Source organism: Plectrocnemia conspersa, unplaced genomic scaffold, assembly GCF_051122295.1.
Source record: "Plectrocnemia conspersa isolate PC_06_02 unplaced genomic scaffold, ASM5112229v1 ptg000011l, whole genome shotgun sequence".
NCBI classification, from domain to species: Eukaryota; Metazoa; Arthropoda; class Insecta; order Trichoptera; family Polycentropodidae; genus Plectrocnemia; species Plectrocnemia conspersa.
The window spans coordinates 15929119-15949518 of record NW_028277175.1 but is presented as its reverse complement, the minus strand read 5'-3'; the positions used below and the strand labels follow the sequence as shown (position 1 = coordinate 15949518).

General features: G+C 31.7%; 1 protein-coding gene across 1 annotated transcript; it reads left to right on the top strand.

Annotated features, from left to right (window-relative positions):
* Positions 1–913: 913 nt before the first annotated feature.
* Positions 914–20400, top strand: Nost (Nostrin). The gene is made up of 13 exons (XM_088196744.1): positions 914–1035; positions 4665–6057; positions 14304–14389; positions 16876–17016; positions 17084–17165; positions 17229–17347; positions 17425–17550; positions 17614–17737; positions 17808–17978; positions 18048–18197; positions 18774–18926; positions 19604–19763; positions 19860–20400. The coding sequence occupies exons 2-13, from the start codon at positions 4675–4677 to the stop codon at positions 19943–19945; spliced, it is 2781 nt and encodes a 926-aa protein (XP_088052870.1). The 5' UTR covers positions 914–1035; positions 4665–4674; the 3' UTR covers positions 19946–20400.

The window sequence follows — 20400 nt, the reverse complement described above, 5'->3', positions numbered from 1 at the left end:
TTTATTAAAATATTAATTATTCAACATGAGCAATATATGCAACCAATTTCTGAGCTCTTCGAAATACAATCTGTTGGATTCTCTTCTACCGACTCTTCTTCCTAGAACCTTCGGAATGCATTCCAGATGAACAAAATACAATGATACAACAGTTATACAGCGCTATCACAAGTATATCATATATAAAAGCACACGTTGTATGTATGTTAATTATCTATATACTTTCACACCTTTTCATATAGGAAACTAAAATTTTGCATACTTATTGTATTTACTTATGAAAATTATACACATATTCAAATTGTTTTCTATTCAAAGAAAATACATTTTATCAATCATTCTTCGGGTGTTATAGTATTTTTTTAATTTTTGTTCTATACAAACGTCGCTCTCTGATTGATGCTACCATTAATGCATTATTGCGCCAATCGGGAGAAATCGTCACTTTCACGACGTGATTGAAATGCTCATTCCTGAATTGCCGAGCGTTGTTCTGGCAGGAAGCTGTTATTTGATTTGCGTTTTAAACTTTCAGAATTTAGAGTATCGAACGGTCAGATTTACAACACGCATTACGCAAACTGTGGGGCAACGTAGAACATTTTTTGCATATTTTTTAAAAACATGAACAGAAAAGAACCACTTCGACACTATTTGCGTCAGAGTTTCCGCTTAGGATCTTTTCGGTGAAGAATCTTCCCAAGATGGTACGTCTTTTTTATGTAAATGACTACGCATGTGGTTGATTCTTTTTATTGGAAACGTCCACTGAGACGCGGATGCCGTTCGCGTGTGACAACCGCCACAGAGATCGAGTTTTATAAATAAAATGCAGATGAAGAACAAAAAGTCTGTGGGCACGCATAGCACAACACACGGCCTCTAGGTGGGGTATTATAGTTTAACTATGTTTAGTCGACGCCTGAGAGCAGTTGCAGTAGCGCCGCGACGCCGCGGGCCGCATTCGCCGCGGCCCGCGAACGTTTTTGAAAAAATCATAAAAACTCCTCAACTTCATCAATGTCATCATTATAAGTGCGTGTAACCAACAGTGGATTTATTAAAATAATTATCAGTGTCTGAAAATTACAGTTTTGATGTAACGATCTGAAAAAATAACAATACAAAAATTCTAACTTTACCTTATAAATTTCAACGTTTTGTTACATTGCAATTGAATACAATTGTATATAATTATGTGAAATTAATAATTAGATTTTAGCTAATGGCATTTAGTATTGTTTATATTTCGTTTTAATTAAGATCCGTCCTGCTTTCATTTGCTATTTATATAAACTATTCTTAACGATCCTGGCGTGCTGACAGATATTAATCTCCGCGTGTTTCTAAATAGTATCAGTACCTGATTGTGTGCATTATAATATGATTTATACACAGAAATACAAATGCTTTGACAAAAATATAAAAATAATATTGATCTGTCAAAATCTAATTAAAAAATATATGTACATATGTTGATCCAAAAAGCATTTTTATTAGCCATGCATAAAAAATCAATTATCATATTTAATTTTTTTTATCATTGAAGTAAATAAATATGTTCAGTCAGTATTGCTGCGGTTAATGTTTTCTGAATGGCTACGGTGTATAGGTTTGGTCATTTCAAATTAGTTGAATTGGCTGACCTTCCACCTATACCATGTTACCAAAAATTAAAGATCAAAATCGTCAAATAGAACTCCTGCTAACACAATGAAATAGTCAGCTATCATTTGAAATATGATTATAAATATATTTTCTTTATTACAAATTAAATTTGTTCAAATACATATTTAACTACAAAGGGGATGGGGCGAAAATATCATAAACATTCGGAAAGAGCTACCTTACGTTTTGATTTGTAACACGATTTTAAAATGGAGGGGAAGATTGCAAGCAGTTATCAACAGCGACAACCATATTTTATTAAAAATTCGTGAGATATCTAGTGGATATTCATATATGTATATACTTATTTAATTTTCTGCTACTAGTTCGTTTTTCTAAGAAAGAGACATGAAAGATCCTTGAATCAAGAACATGTTAACTGATTTAATGTATATATTGATTCAACTTTTTCAAATCGTTCTATTATGTCCATCTTTCAATTATACAATTTTAAAGAACACATTTAATTATAACATGCTCACAAATTATTTTATAATATTTTTCGATAAATAAAATTGAATGTAAATAGTTTAATTTCCAACCTATTTTTTTCCATATACTAAATTTATTTATGATAATTTTTTTCAATCTATTTGATTGTATTCCATTGAAAAAGTTAAAATTTAGAGTAGTGGATTTTATAACTCATTTTTGACCAAAATGTCAGTTAACATGTCTTAAATAAACGATTTTTTTTTAATTTAGATTATAATTTAAATATAATGATACATTGCTTACTTTTCAGCATTGTTGACATTGTACCTAAGTGCTCTTCTGACATACCTATGTATTTAATTTTTTTATATATTTTTTAAAAACACGTATCGTGTTATGGTGTACAACCTGTTTTATTCAAAATAAAAGTTTATTATAATAAGCCTTTCACTGAATCGATAAAAGTTGTTGGCAATCAATTAACGGGTTATCGATACTTTTTTTCTTGGCAAAGCAGGAGTTCTGTTTTTTATCATGACAGATCGAAGGCTCGTGGGTAGACGCATATATTTTAATTGCAAATGTACTCCGAACGCATTAATAATTAAATATGATTATAAAACACCTCGAGCCGAAGTCTGAACTAAACTTTTTTGGCATTCACATAATATGATCACCTTCAACGTTTTTATTAGAAACATTATCTTACTCTTATGCTATGACGCTATGTAAAACATCAAATGTAAATATTTGAATTATAATCATCCGAACGTACTTTATCATTTTGAACAAACGTTAAACAAATATACGTCTCTTGGCAACTCTCCCAATGCATCCAATTGTTTGGACGTTCTATATCGAGTGCAAACACTCCTGTTTGATTAGAGATACTTGTATTATACGCGTATCGATGGACGCTAAATATTTTTAGTTATAAAGCTTCATAATCTCATTTGTAATTGGATTACGTCTCGCTATTACCGCATCGCAATATTTAATACCGGCGATCGAATGACTGGAACGGTGCATGATCAAGAAATTCACACATATCGAATGACACATGTGAATAGAATTTGCGAGGTAATAATTGACCTGATGTTTACGTTCAATATTTGCACGTCTTATGGCCAATTTTAGGCCGCGTTGCGCAATGAGCCTGCGCTCATATTTTGTATACTGGCAGCCCTGCGCCCACCCATATATGTATATACTTTTGAGTTTGATCTAGGAAAATCGTTGAACTCTTGCAGTCGTTTAAATGATTTAATTGAACGTAATTGATTTTAATCTCGTGCGCAATGTGCGTATTATCAAATGCATTCAAGATTACACATAACTGTGTTTTAATTCAATCGATTTTAGTTTCAATGCTTTTTAATGCTATTTTTTACAATGATGTACATGTTTATATGTACTTATATACAAGAGATATCGATGCAATATTTCAAAATCATATTATTTTGAAACTTATCCATAACACATTTATGAGTCTAATGTATTTTGAGCCTAGGAATGAGGTTTTGATTTAGAGTCAGTAAAAACAAAAATCGTTCATCAGTGACAACGAATGGCCTACTGCTTTCTTCGTGATTTGTTTTAATTCCCGACACTATAGCGTCATTGCCATAGACAGGAACAAATTCTCGATTATTTTTTCAGATTATGTTTTTGCACAAAATAAACTAAACCCGAACCGCACTTGGCGGAATTAGGAAATTAAAATCACCCATTTCTCGACAGAATCTTTACTTTTATAATATTCCACGTACTACGATTCTACAATTTCGCAAATTTTTTTTTTTTAAGTAAAACTAAAAGGATATAAATGTCAATTACCAGCACGATAGAGCAGAAGTCAATGACTAATACTTACTTAAAAAGCCTGGGATAGAATCTTATGAGACTTATCGTGTCTTGCATTTTTATATCCAGTTGAACCAAGTTTTCACAATTTTTAAGCTAGTTAGATTGTATATATTTAGGATTTTTTTATTTGATAAGTCTTCGTCAAAACTGAAATATAGTACGTACTTCCATCCTTAATACAACACTTACAAACTTTCAGTGGTGGTTTATGTTTTCCATTTGATATGCTTGGGTTCAATGATTGACCTTTAATCATAAATGAACCCTGGTATTTTTTATTATCTATCGTGTCCGGGAGATTTTATTAAATGACATGCATTTTTTTGGCAATCAATAATTTCGTTAACCTTAAGCCTGATCCGCCATCCTGTTTTAAAACGGCAGCTATTTAAAACATTTAAAACTTTGTTGCTGCGTCAAAAAAATCCTAAAGATAAATATCAACTGATAAAATAAATTTAAATTATAAAAAAGTGTTTTTTTTTTTCAATATTTATATAAAAATAAATAATCTTATTTTGAAAAAAATTTAGAGAAAAAAATGTTACACAATAGATAAAAACAATTTTTTTTTAGATAAATTGCAAATGTTGCTTAATGATACATATATTTGAACTTTATGTTTTTTCTGTAGCATTAATACTTCATAAAACATCTGAAATATTTTGTACTAACCGATTTTCTTATTGTTTCAGTTAAATAACGATGAAACGTTTCATAATGCCAAAATTTGAAAAGACTGATAGTGACTACAAGTTTTGGGGTCTATCCATACCGAAGTTACCGAACGTCGTGCACCGGCCGCAAGTTATCAAACAAGACATAACCATGCGAAACAATGCAGTTATAAACGAGGACGCGATAAAACCAAAAGCAGTTAACGCGAACAGCTCGTCCGTGGCGCACCTCAGTGAACGTCCGTTGGAGCGATCTAGAAGCGAAGAACGCTCCGTAAACTACGCCAACTCGCCGGATCAGACCCAAGCGGATAACTGCAAAGATCCGTTCGCGGACATAGTGTTTTCGTTCTTCTCCAGCACTGACCAGCACTACGTAGTGCACAAATCGCCAAATGATGTTCAAGAATCGGAAAGATGCCAATCGGAGGAAGCGGGAAACGAATATGAGGTTATGAATGCAAAGACTCCATCTCCTGATGCGCCCAACACTATTGTTCATAAATCTGAGCTGACCTTCTACGTGAGCGCGGCATCCTTGAAAGGGAGCTGCGGATCTGTGGCTAACGCCTCCAATTACGACCTACCTACGAACGGAACCTTCCGTAGAAGTAGATCTTCGTCAATATTTATCACTCAACACAGGAGCTTGAACGATCTACATGCGACAGACAAAGACAGTCAAGCCAGATATCAAAATTCCGCTAGCTTGGACAATCTGAGTCAAGTGTGCAACGTATCTTTGAAAGACGTTGATAACAAGAGGCACAAATTTACATTTCCAAAGTTTGCACATAGCGATAAGGCCGTCAAGCTGAAGAATCGCCTCTCAGCTTTATATTCGAATCATAAGAGTTTTAAAGGCAAGAAGAGGATCTCTAAAGCGTGGTACGGTATTAAGGAATGGTTCGAAGCTGAGCGATATAAATTAGATAAAGCGATCCACGGAGAAGTGCACCAGCAAAAGGCTGAAAAATCTTCTGGGGACGGTTATCCCGAATCTGATTTTAGCGATTACGAAGACGTTGATATATCAGATTTTAACAATTCGAGTGTCGCGCATCAAAGGCCTGAAAGTCCGATGCGTTTCGATCGCAAAGGAGGTAGGAGTCGCAGCGTGTGCAATAGTATCTTCAAGTTGAACCTAGTGAAGGAGAACAGTGGCGTGTTTCACGTGAACGACCCTCCTCACGGAGGCTCGCTGAGGCAGAGCAGATCTCAGCCTTCTGTGATGATCATCAGCGAGCCGGTGCTGTTAAATATAAAGTGCGATGGAGTGGATAACGATGTGGAGAGTTGCTTGCAGTTCAGCGAGGAAGATGCCAGTACCGCCACCGGTGCGGTGTCGCCATCTCGCACGCCGGCCATCGATGGAAACATGGATGCTGCTAATTCCGCTTCGGGAAGTCAGGTGAGCTATTTGCCAACATACGTGACCAATTTGATGTATCTGCCTGCCGCCGGTCTATAATGTGACAATTTCACGGCGCATCTGTAAGAGTATAAACACGCAGCGTCCGCGTGTATTGTCAGTCAGTGATATAACGTCTTTGTTGTCGAATTCTGAAGGAAAATAGCTACATATAAAATACATAATTGATGCTATGTTATATAAAAAGTGACGATGACAAACATGTGAGTTTTATGTATTGATGACGTTTGAGTGACTAGTCATTGTATGATTGTAAAAGTTTATTTAATGCATCATAAACAGGTAAAGAAATGATAAAACAAAATACATATTTGATTTACCTAATACAAGTGAAATCCAAGTAGAGAAATTTTCCGAGAATTTTTCTTGCGATTTATAAATTGTTAAAATAGCAACGCTTCTCAATTTTTTTCACTTAAAAATATATGCATGTACATACATAATATCTTCATTTCATCGATGGCCTTAAGTGTAAATTAGCTAACATCACTTTAATGCCACTTTGCTCCTACTATTCTGACATTCTATGCAAATTTATTATATAAAATAGTATTTAATATTATAAGTGCCAATTTAGGATTTCATTAACGGTATAACTATTAACCGTCTAGCTATATTATGGTATTGCATAATTATTAATTTACTGAATGTCGTGAAAATTGTGTAATTGTAATATTACGGCCATTTTTCCATTAAAATTAAATGCCTTCATATAATATTTCAAGAACGGAGAATGAAATTATTATTAGCGTTTCAAGAATACTTAAGATATGCACTGTCACTGAAAGCAATACTGAAAATATGTAAATCATTTTGTTCGCGATTTCTATAATAAAGTATGTATAGTGATAAAAATTTCTGTAACGTTGATAGATTATGAATGCAATTTACACCTATATCATCGATGGTTAGATGACAACTGAACACACGACAACAGGGCCGGCCCGAGGGGCAGGCAGTACAGGCGATCGCCTGGGGCGCTAGATCTTGTGGGGCGCCGTGATACCAAATAAAGGCGCAATATTCACTTAAAATTATCAAACAATATTGTTAAAGAATATAATCTGATATTTTTTGTATACACTACTGTGTACTCTTTAGATTATTTTACGCGTAAAAAATCGCGACGAAAATAAAACTACAAATTCTTAAATACCCACAATCGCAAAAAAGAGTATGGTGTAAAATATATGTAATATTAAATTACTTTAATTTGAATTACATTTTTGCGCCCATGTAATGAGTTATTAAAGTATTATTATAGGGGGGGGCGCAAATTTGGTTTTTGCCTGGGGCGCTAAATAACCTAGGGCCGGCCCTGCACGACAATTGAACACAGTGACAAATGAACACATATTTAATGTTTTTTATAATTATGTCATGGTCACTCGATAAACATAGATTGGCCATAGAAATGCGGCCATAATGCACTAAAATTTGGCCATAACAAATCATTGATAAAACGATCATTTATATAAGTAATGAGAACAATCTAAAAAATAATTAAATACATATAGATTTTAAGTAGTATCTGTAATAATTAAAAAAAAAACAAATATAAATTATCAACATTTTTCTGTGCGGTCAAATAAATTACAATAATTTTAGAAATGTTATTTGGCAATATAACGCCGAAAGGAGATAATCATATTAGGATTTAAGCATATAGCAGTGTGAATGAAAACAAATATCGGATCAGGACAACGGCAGAACTTTATAGTTCAAGATTCCACAGCTCAGTGTGAAGCATTTCAAATTAGTACATAAATACGTAATGATTAATTATAATTAAATATAAAAATCCTAAATTATATTTTTATACATAGAAAAAAAAACAAATTTTATAATCGAATTATATATCGAATGATATATCACCACAGATTCAACCGTGTTATTGGGGGATCTACTGTACATAAAAATAGGAACAACATATAATGGCCAATTATTTGCATTTATTGAATTTGATTTAAAAAAAAAAAAAAAGTGATAGTGGCATATAAGAGTAATGTAGCATTTTTTTTTATTAATATAGAGTAATATATATTTTTTTATTAATTTATTCGTACTCATAAAATGATTACTGGTTAATTTTATGTTAACATTGTGCTCAATTTGTATGTGTTATGATCCCCACAGCAAACACTTTTTTTTATGTTAATATCGTATTTGTTTTTCCATTGTCACAAACATTTAAATTATTTAGGCACATATATAAATAAGTTTTATCAATTGATTATAATATAATAAAAAAAAATCTCTTCATGGTTAAATGATCCAAATGAATGCTTTATAACTTATTTTATTTATACCATTTTAAACTTTTTTTGCGATTTGTGTTCATTGTCGGTGTGTTCATTTTTCATAGTGTGCAATTGTCATGTGTTTAGTTGTCTGGTAAGCGTAATAGTTGCATTATTAGTTATGTTTTATTAAAATAAAAACGTTGTGAAGTGTAACTAAGTGAGGTTAGCTCATATATTACTTTTAAGTAATATTACTAAAATCAACATAAACTTGTTGATTTACTCGTTATTTATGTAAATATTATTATTTATGATTTGCAATGTAAAACAACCGCAAAATTATAAAAAACTCAAACTAGGTGTTACCTTCATTTATGATTAATTTATTGTTACGTTCTTTGTATTTTTTGAGATAGATTGCTTTTATCGAATAGTGGCTTTGTTATACATTTCTTTTCTTATAAAATATTGTAGTACAGTGATGCTAAGTTTCTTTTGTAGTGCAATTATTTTAGACATTGAAAATTGTTATTGAGCAAGGTTAATTCGCACGAGTACTATTATGCATACGACTAATGACAGCTAAAAATTAGCATAACTATTAGCACGTCGTTTTAGTAACGTTTGGCGTTCCAATATACGCTTCCTAATCGCCATGTCTATAGCAATAATTAAAAAATCGAATCGATGAATGCAAAAGGCCCGCCATTGTTTCGCGCACCGGATGAAAGTCGAAACGCTATCTGGCCAATCCTCGACAATCACAATCGAAACGAACAAATAGATACGCAACACAATCGCCGTGTGTTGTTTTTTTCATCTCGTAGCTTGTTATGACGAAAAACGGTGGAAATCGAACGGAAACAATCGAACGGACGAGCTTCGATAATAGCGGCCGCGACGGATGTTATCGAATGTGAGAAAGAACAATCAGTGCTCCTCCAAATCGGAATACGCCTGTCGATTGAAACGTTTGGGAAGCACCGATGCGCGAAATTGACGGTCGCTGGTTGTAGAATTTACTACATTTCGCTAGCATTTTCTACGCCATTGCTACGTATGTACATCGGTTGCGGCAGATTTTTTAATGTTGGCAATACTGATAATGATAACGAACGACAAACGCGATAATGTGTTGCGGCCATTTATGAAATCGCGATTCGCCAAGGATACGTAGAATATACATACATACATATATACATGCAAATTGCCTATATTTCATGTCATTGCAAAATGTATTTGTAAAATATGGAAACATCGAGAACATTACGAGAGAATTTTGGGGGTTGCCATATATGATACGGTTTAGTGATATTTCCAATACCCAAATATACTTTGATTTTAGCATAATAATATTCATAAGCCTTGTAAAAGTAAGGAATGTGAATAGGTGTCTCTTTATCGACGTTTGCCAGTAAAGTAAAAAATTGCTATTTAAAAAAATAAAAAACCGTTTGTTTTTTAATTTAATTTGTTAATTTTTAAATTTTCCGTTATAACCTGACAAGCGTAAGCCCAATAAGTTACAATGAGGTAAATCTCTACCAACTGGGTAAGTCAATCTGAAATAATGAATATCACCAAGTAAGTATTAACTACCAGACTGAAAGTCTTGTAGTTAATACTTACAAGAGATATTCTCAATGTTTTGGTGAAAGACGGGTTAGTGTGAGGAACGGGCGGGACAAAAATGATGCTGTTGGTCCAAAAAACTTACAGAGAGTGACTGGAGACATATTTACGGAAAATTATTTTACACTTCGACTGATCCATAGTTCTTGATCCGCAATTTATCATCCTTTTTATGGATGGGAATGACTTTTGTGCATTTTCAAAGAACATAAAATGACGATGTCTTAAGAATCAAAATACGCGTTCGAGAACAGCGAGACTGATTTCGCAACCTTTCAAAATTAGATCAGGAAGCAAAACATATGTAAATATGAACACCAAGATTATTTTCACAGTACATCGCTCACTGCAGTATACTGTGATGATCAAATGTGATCAATGTCTTATACTTGAATATATATATAAAAAATATTTTAATTTTAAATAAGACAGGAAAAATGCCCACTAGAGTGGGTTTTTCATGACCTTTAGTGACACCAATTAACTTCAAATAATGAAACTTGTAAAAAAATAATCCGACATAGTTCGGTCTAAAGGTTGAATTACGTGATTATAGTGATCATTTACTATCGATATAATAAATAACCACTATATTTTCTTTGTTTATTATTATTTAAAGGTCTTTTCAATTACTATAATAATATTGTTAATTGTAACATTAACGTATAGCATATATTTATTAATGAAACCTAAAGCCAACAACTCGTGTATGAGTTTGACCTGTTACGTTCGTGAAGAAAATCACGTTATCTTTATCAACTAACCACAATAGCCGCATTGTGTTTTGTAAAACACGATTTATTTAAAAAGCATAAGTTTTGTACATAAAATAAAAACTTGTACTAACTATCCACTAAGTACATAAAATAAACAGTAAATATGTAGGTTGAAACAATTGTTACAGTATATATTTATATGTATTGTACATATCTATTTTTATTATGCTTTTTTAAATGACATGTATTGGCTTAGATTTGATCTAATCATGATTGACCTTCGAGTGTGAAAACATCCGAAATTCATACCAAAAACCTCGTTATTGTGCTGTTCGTTTTTATGAAACGTTACGAGAATTATTCTCAAAGAAGAGATTGAAACTGTTATGATATCATTGTTTTTGTATTTGAACAATGAACGTTTTAAATATGAGGTGAAAACTTTCATAACTCGAAATGTTTCCGTGTCCCATTCTGACCTCGAGTTTGCGCTTTTTATCAGATGTTTTATTGAGGTTTTGTCGAAAACTACATATATACAAACACCGACGAAATTGCAACATTATTGATATTTCATTGTTGACGTTGTGGTTCTTAATTGTTCTTTTTACAACTGCCATTCATTTGAGTATGCTAATTAGTGTACAATCAAGTAATCAAATTATAATTATGACATTTGTATGTAGAATATCATGCTCGTATATTTAACTAATAAAATAGCTTATATAGTTTTATAGTATGTCCCATTTTAGATTTTTTTAAAAATAAACGCACGAAGACCCTAATCCAGAGGTCGGCAAAGTGCGGCTCCGGAGCCGCATGCGGCTCTTTGGCCCCTTAAGTGTGGCTTTGGCTCAAATATCCACGGGCATTCGCACCAGATTTAAAAACACAAGGAAATACGGAGCTCTAAATTCGAACGTCTTAGTGTTGATTTGCAAAATTATAATAAAGGTTTGCTAAATTAGTAAATAGATTTGGCTCTCAATTTTTTTTAATCGTTGTAATGTACATATTTGGCTCTTTGGCTAATAAGTTTGCCGACCACTGTCCTAAACCAAGAGTACACATGTTACCTGACATTTATGTCTTAAAATCGAATTACTCGAAAAAGCTTTAATATGCTAGGAAGAGAAAAATAATACATATAAATAAAATAAAATCATTTAGTAATTTAAATTTAATTTATTTACTTTTTGGAATAAGGGTAACTAATAACCATAATCACAAATAGGTAAACTTCTAAATGGGAGACATTGTTTTAGTAAATAATAAATTTATAATAAATCAAATGTGCACTTCACTTTTTTATGTATTATAAAAACCAAACAAACAGACGGAAAAAAGTGATGAATATATATTTATGCACCGTTCAAGGTCACATTATAATATTTGACAATGTTTTTACGGTTGTCATTTAACACACAAATCATTATATAATGTTTTTATGCTATTTTAATATTTTAGTTTCTTTTTTGCGCTCGTTATATATTAGAATAATTTTAATTAAAAAATTAAAAATGTATCATAAAAGGATAGCATAATTATACTTGTGGTTGGTAGCCCTGCAGGGAATTTTCGAATCGTTTTACGCTTCGAATCCACGCACACGCGGAATAATCGTGTGAATTTCGTTATGCGCGCATAATTTTCAGCCCAACAATACCCGTGATAAATCAAAAAACGAAACTCGAACGAAGACCGAGCGCCATTTTCACTCGGATGCGAACAGCCTCTGGAGAGAGTGATTCTTCTGATTCGCTCGTGTGACTTAAATCGGCGACGAGAACGAAAGTGATCAGGTCGAATCGATGAGCGTCATATCGTAATTGCGGTAATGATTTTAAAAGCATCAAAGAGACGCCGGATGTGCGCAATTGATTTTTTTTGTAGCTAATGGCAACACTGAATGGTATTGAAACTATCACGAGTTTAGTATCGCTTTTTTATTTTTATATTAATAGTTCATTTACAATTCATGTAATATAATAACTAAACATCTAAATAAGTTTTTTAAAAATTCATCTTTATTGTAGAACTAATAATTATATTTAAAAAATCTATTTTTCACATTTTTAATACTGGGTATATGAAAATTTTAAATCAAAATAATTTTACTGGTGCCTATTAAAATTAAAACTATAGACTTGACCAAATACCATTACATTTCAGTGCAATCCCTTTTTAAAATATTTATATACATACATATATATAATATTTTTTTATAAATAACTTATTAGAATATATAAAAAAGTTATTAAAATATATTTTCTAGTTTTAAACATTAATAAAAATATCACTAAAAAAAACATTAGTAAAATTTAGAACCACAGTGAAATTGACATGTTCTCGAAAGCTATACGAAATTATCTTAGCTGTTATCTAATTATTAGTATTAGTGGTCTTTGATCGTGAACACGATCAAAGACCACTAATAATTAGATATGTAAAATAATTAGATGCCAATAAATTTTAGATTTGTTTAGTAACATTATTTGAATTTGTTCGAAGGAAATATTACGCATTTATTTTGGATTTTTGGTGTCCCTTTGGAGCTGGTTCCCTAGGTGACCGCTTGTACAGCTTGCCCCTATGGCCGGCTTTGGGTTCCACTGATATCGATCAGTGAAATCTTAAATTATTTTTTTGATTAATTTTCACTTGTCTAGTTTACGAAATTATATTTCTACTAATTAAAATATAATTTCACAGAAAAATACACATTCACTGTAACATACGAATATTACCTAACTGTAATAATATTATATAAATAAAACGAACTGATTTAAACATTTATAACATAATTTGTAACAATCGCGTGAACAGTTTCTTAAATAAAATAATTACTCTTACGAAAACAATGCTAATTAAATTATGAAAAAAAAATATAACAAAAACCATATTTTTTATAACGCTTGTACTATACACATTTACATCACATAAATGATTCGAATGGTAGAGTATGCGTATAGAATCTAGGATATTTGATTATTCTTATCACGTTAATGATACACTTTCAATGTCTGAGAGTATCTTCTTCGACTTTCCTTCATACATGTCTTCCATCTTATCGTGCGCTTTCGTTCTGTTCAAGTCGTTCTACCAATACCAATCGATTTATTTAGAAATTCGATTGTTTCATTAAGTTATTACTTACGGTTTCGTTCATCGTCGACTTTCATCGTTAGATTTAACCGACGAACGTTTTAGTCTCATTCTTATCTAAACATCACGCACTTTACGTTTCAATTGTGTTCCGAATGAATTTCTAGATCCAGAATCGATTTGATAATAACGGATGTGTATCAAATTTTTGAACACTTTCTAACGTTTATCGCCGAGCAATTTAGATCAGTGGGCCTCTTCGATTCGAAAGGAAAAATTGTGGGAACGCTCTTCTATAATGCATTTTTAATCAGCAAAAGTGTATGTGTTTTTTTATGCTCATTGTAATAATATAATGATTGTATTAAAAAAAACCTGCACTATGGCTATGTTTAACCATCACGCACGGCGCAGATTATGTGACGCAATCTGTTAGTTATTGAATGAAAATGAGCGAATCGACGATGGAAAAATATTCTGAGAAGTGCTTGTTATTAGTATAGTGATTAATAGTGTTTATGTTTTTTAGGATCGAGGAGGTTTTGTCGAGCTAAAGTCAGTCGTGAAGGAAGGAACTTCTGCTTTGAAAGAGTTGATCAACATATTGCAACAAAGGTGAATTAATATACATTTTATTTTATTAATATGTCAATAAGTAGATAGTAGTGTTATATTTTAAGCGATTTCAAAGAGTCTACAACCGGTTTGCGTAACATTAGTTAAGTATTTCGACCTTTAACTGTTGGAATACAAAATAAAAAAATATAGTTCTATAGTATAGTTTATTATGCCACAAAATGTGATGGAATAAATCTTGTAAATATTATATTATATTTCTCGCAAATATATAGAACTCAAATTAATAAGAATACCTCAATTTTTAGAAATAAAATTGTAAATTAGGATTTCTATATTAATTTAATAAAAGAAATCCACTATGAACAAGATTCATTTGTAAATATCCAGAACATATCTATTGAAAACTGATGCAAGCGCGTAAGACAACAGAAGCTTAATATGTAATAAGTAATATGCAACCTTCACATAAGCATATTACTTATTGCATATAAATCAATTTTTATTGTCTCAAAAGATATGTTTTGGATATTATTACTTGTGAAATTTACTAATGAACCTTGCTATTAGTTCATAATAGAGATTTTTTTAAATTATTATTTACATAACAATTTATAAATTTGATTCTAAAACTTAATGTAATATCATTAATTTAAGCTTAAATTTATTTATTTTTTATATTATTAAATATAAATAAAATGAGAGTAAATTATATCAAGTTCACATACCGTTTCATAACGTATCGATTTTATTATTATTGATTCAGATTTCTCTTCTCAGACTGATTCTATCTATTTCAGATGATTAAAAACGAGTTTAATATATTGAAAGCTTCATAAAGTAAAAAAGGGAAATCCCATTAAAAATCAAAGAATATAAACATTTTATCACCAGCGTTTAAACTGCTATATTAAAAATGCGAATCTAACACGATAACTGTAATCTTCTCGTAGCGAATCTTGAACTGCACAATTTGCGAATGTGACACGTTTGTCTTGTCGCAATCTATCAAAAATACATCAGCGACAAATGGCAGATTTCCGTTACGCCATGATCTTGACATAGCATTGCTCGTTTAACATGTGTGTCTAACTGTTTAGCGGCAATTTCGCGTGTTGGATTCATCCTCTTCTAATTTTCTCAGACCGCTACGTGTATATGGAGCAATTAGCACTACATGGAGGAAAATGCACGTGTTATGACGCGCGTGATCTAAGATGCATATGGCGAAACAGACTTCCGTATCAAAAATATCCTAGACGTCGACTATTTGTGGACAATGACACCGCGGCGACGAACTTTACATATATTAGGCCATACGTCTGGCAAGATTCGACTATTTTCGAGATGAAAATTTCTTAACTTCATCGTTTTGATTGAAAAAAACTGATCTTGTTGTTAGCTATTTATCTTTTCAGGGAAGTAATTTCAGCTTTTTCCATGGGAGGGCAAAAGTGTGGTTGTTTTTTTTAATATTTCCATTTCATTAAGATTCATATTATTTCATTAAATGTCATGCATTTTTCTGTCGCCGTCGCAGCCAGCAGACGGATGGTGACGGGTGGCAATTAGACTATTACAGTATTATTTAGTAAAGTATAGCTTAGTTACATGTTGGAATATAATAATAGAGATCAATGGACGAGGCGCCGTCAGTCGTAGTTTTCCCGTCGAGATCCGCCAAAGCACTATGTTGCCCTCCTTCGCCGCCACGTCAGAGTACCGCCTAGTTTTGGTCACAATAAATAAATAAATATACCCCCACACAGTTAAAGCTACAAAAATTACACATTCGAGTAATTTATTTTTAAAAACATAGTATATTATATACAATTTTAAAACGCTGATACATTACTGATACCTGAGTTTAAATGTTCAAATGAGGGATGTTATTAAGGTGTTAATGAGTTTATAATTGTATTTTGAAGTTAATTTTTGTTTAATAATTTATTATAAATATTCATTGTAACATGACACGCGTTAGCCCAATGCGTTATAACATGGTAAACACAATCAACAACTACCAAGTAGGTAGTGAGTACCAGACTGAAATCAAAGTCTGTAACTCAGCGACATATATTTTGTATTAATAATAAACTATTATTACAGCATACAATCAATAGATGTCAGTATGCACGATCTAGCTCGATTTTTTAAATTGGGAAAATGTAGACAAACCAAATCTGTAATGATCCATCAGAATTATAATTATATTGTAGTCACTAATTCTGATCTCCCAGAAACGATAAATATTAAAAATTGGGGTACATATGGGATTCTAACTTATTCACCGACTTATTTCAGTGGTATATTTATGCATTTATTTTTTTATGGTGTCATCGTTAACAATAGAATTACAATAGAATCACTTCTCAAGAGCCACCAATTGCATTATTTAATCAGGTCATTAATGTGATTATTAGAAAGAAACATAACTAAACTTGAATAGTTTATTGATTAAGTTTCTGTTAACAACTCATCTATTTAATTCTTTCTTAAATTATTGATTTTAATTATGATTTCAGAGCCGAAGCTGAACGGCAATACTCATCTACCATGCTTCGAATCAGTGCCAGATCTAGAAGAGCTTCTAAAGGCAATAACATTGCATCGTTAACTTTTAGAAGAACCGCAATAGATATGGATAGAAGAGCACAAATGCACCGGTTTATTATTATAATAATCAAAATAAAATACTAAATGTACAAATATTTTTTAATAATATTATTACAGAGAATTTTCCAATCAGCTGATAGAAGAAGTTGTTAGGCATTTGCAGCGTTTAGTAGCCACGAGAGATACTGTTCGAAAACAGGTATTTGTTTGTAATAATATACCATTAAACATTATATGCTAAATCAATAATTTTATACGCTAGGTCGAAAGAGACGTTGGGGTCACTAGTCGTAGGCTCACAGAGTTAAGAACAAGCGAAGCTAGAAACAAAAAACTATCACATGCTTCTGCTAGATTTAATGAACGGATTCAAGATACTATGTGTGTACATACGTATATAATACATATTAATAAAATTATATTTTTTATATCATATTGTTCTTTTACATCAATTTTAGTTTGCAAGTTGGAGCTACTACGACTCAAGAGGCTGATCTCAGAAGAAAAAAAGTCAAATCCGAGGAAGCGGCAATCAAATCTGACGTTGAATATTATATGGCATGTTTGAGAGCTGAAAGAGCAAGGTGTGTTTTATATTAAATCGTGTTTAAAAACTGAGATTTATTATTGAAATATATATTTTTCAGAGTCGAATGTGAGACTACTGTAAAAAAATGTTCCGAAACGTTGCTGAGACTAGAAGACGATAGGTGTAATAGTGTAAAATATGCTTTGAAAAAATATATCAATTTAACAACAACTTTAGGAGAGGTACTTTTATGGTTTTGTGCTAATTGATAAGAATGTTTGCGTTCGACTTTAGATTATGTTTTTATTTTAGGCGCAGTCCTATGACGAAGCGTTGAAGTCGGAAGAATATTTTGAATCTATTCTCTGCAGTGAAAAGCAGAGGTTTAAAGTGTTATTGACACAACCTCCGCCTTCTATGCATCTTCCAGATTTTTATTGTCAGCATACAACGCTGGCGATGAATAAGGAACGACGTAGACAAGTATGTTATTGATTAAAATATATATAAATAATGGATTATTTTATTAATGTCTCATTATAATAACATTAGGCACTATTGAAAATATTGCAATTGATCAAGACTGACATGGAGCGTGAACGCAAATCCAAGCAAGCGTTGGAGAAATTATCTCTTGCCATTACAACGACGACTAACTTTGGTACCGATTCGCAGCAGAATGTATCTGAAAAATTGTATCATGTAAATAAATTTATAAAAATCATATCCATAAATTTGCATGTCTTTATACCACATTTGTTTTAAATTTCAAAAGAAAAATAGGTTTGGTAAAATAGTATAGTTTTCAATTCTAAATTAGATTTCTATAACTTCATAATCAGATCAGTGCAATTGTAATCATAGAACTTTGTAACCTTTATTTTCCAATCTGGTATCTAGTGTCTTCCTTCAACTTGCAACATCTTCGTTGGTAAAAGAACTTTTTCATGCAATGTGATCAAATATTTGTTTTTGGTAAATCAAGTATGTAAATTAAAAATTAAAGTCATATTGTGCGTGTTCATTACACCTATTCTTAACTATGATTAACAGTGCTTTCGTGTTTTCGTCCACTACTAGATATTAGACTAGAAATTAACAATAAGCGCTATGTTTTACCCACGACTTTATACAAATTACAACTTGTACACTTTTTGACGAATCTAATACCTTGATTATGTGAAAAGTAAAAAAATCTCAAAATGATACATGAATTTATGGACTATTGATATTAAAATGCGGTTATTTTTTTATTAAAAACTGTTATTTAACTTCTAGATGAGATCTGTATTAACATACTTAGAAGGTGCTCGCATTCAAGCAGCAGGTTATTTAGCTAACCTTGCTGGTCGTGAAAGAATTCCACATCCACTATCGCCACATTTGAAAGTTGAACGGGATCGTCGTGGACTTCAACATACAATATTAACTGTAAGATTTTTTGAAGCAAAATTATTACACTAGCTTTCTTCGGCACATATAGGTATTTTAGATGCTTTACCTGTAGCATAAAATTAAACATGAAAGAAGCATTCAGCTCTCAACTGAAATCTTATTATACGGCTGTCTCTGCCACTTATTTATTCTTGTGGCGAATAAATACATTTGCCATTCAGGAGTGTTGCCTCAATCACATGCAACGTATTCACAGCCGTGTTTCGTTGCACAATTTTAATGAATGACAAATTCCTCAGTAGTCTCTGTATTTGCCATCCCTTAATCACATTAACAAACATACTGAGTAAAAAAATTAATTAAATTAACACATCATGCAAACTTAGGCATAAAGTAAAAATAAGGTGTACAAAAATATAGAAGATAATTTAAATGAGCAATGTGTAAATAATTGTTCCATAAAACAAACTGTTTGTGCATTATCACTGGAGCATTGATCAGAATAATGAACACCCCATGAATAATTATCGAGAAAAATGTTTTAAAAATTAAATTTTTAAAAATGTGCGAAAGTCGAGGGCCGCCTGTATTCCATTCGCTAGTCTTTAGTGAGACAGTTAAACATAAGAACCAACTTAAAGAACTGTAATATAAAATGTTACAGTATACATACATTTACATTGAAAATTAAGTTTTTTAATAATATAATTAAGGTACCACAATGGCTGCAATACGAATACAAAGGAACAGTTCAATCAATAGACGATGAAAAAGTTTCACCGCCAAGTTCACCAGTTAGTCCCGATTTCACATCTATGTCATCCGATAGAGGAGCTGCTGATGGAGTATCAATACAACATTACAGTGATATAGGTATATATTATTTGATTATTAATATTACTGAGGTAAATTAAAAAATCAAATTAGATGTAGTTGTTATAGAAAATTGATTTTGATTTGTATCTACAGATGATAATCCTATCGAACAACTTCCCGAAAGACCGCCGCCTCCGAGTCTCAGCATCGCAGAGATGAGTTCTCCAGTGCATTGTTGAAATTATAAATAAATTAGGTTTACTGTTCCTATTGGTGTTAATCAACGCTCTGAGAACCTAGACGTTTAATGTACACTTAGTGAAGTGGTCCAATATTTTATTAATTAATTATTTAACATAATATTGTAATATTTTTCGTTTTTATTATGTTTGCGAGAGTTTTGTGTGAATTTAAATTAATCTATTTATCTAATTCTTTCATCGGACAAACTTGATTAACGATATTAATGCATTTAAATATTTTTTTGTAGTGAATCTGTCAAATTGTTTTAATGTCCATTTCAAGGTTGAAAGAGTCAAAATAATTAGGGTGAGTGAGAAATCTAGTCTAAAAGATTTGAGAGCAAGGATTATTATAATACATTTTTCTTAAAAACGATTCAATTATTGTTAAAACTGTTCTGTATCTAAATTTTAGAAATGTTTTAATATTAATATATGATGATAAAATAACA

Bases quoted from the DNA above. Each gene is read 5' to 3' on its own strand.
- Nost (XM_088196744.1), top strand. From the start codon at position 4,675: ATGAAACGTTTCATAATGCCAAAATTTGAAAAGACTGATAGTGACTAC. The intron at 17,551-17,613 runs GTGTGTTTTATA...TATATTTTTCAG, and splicing joins TTGAGAGCTGAAAGAGCAAG to AGTCGAATGTGAGACTACTG. The intron at 17,738-17,807 runs GTACTTTTATGG...TTTTTATTTTAG, and splicing joins TAACAACAACTTTAGGAGAG to GCGCAGTCCTATGACGAAGC.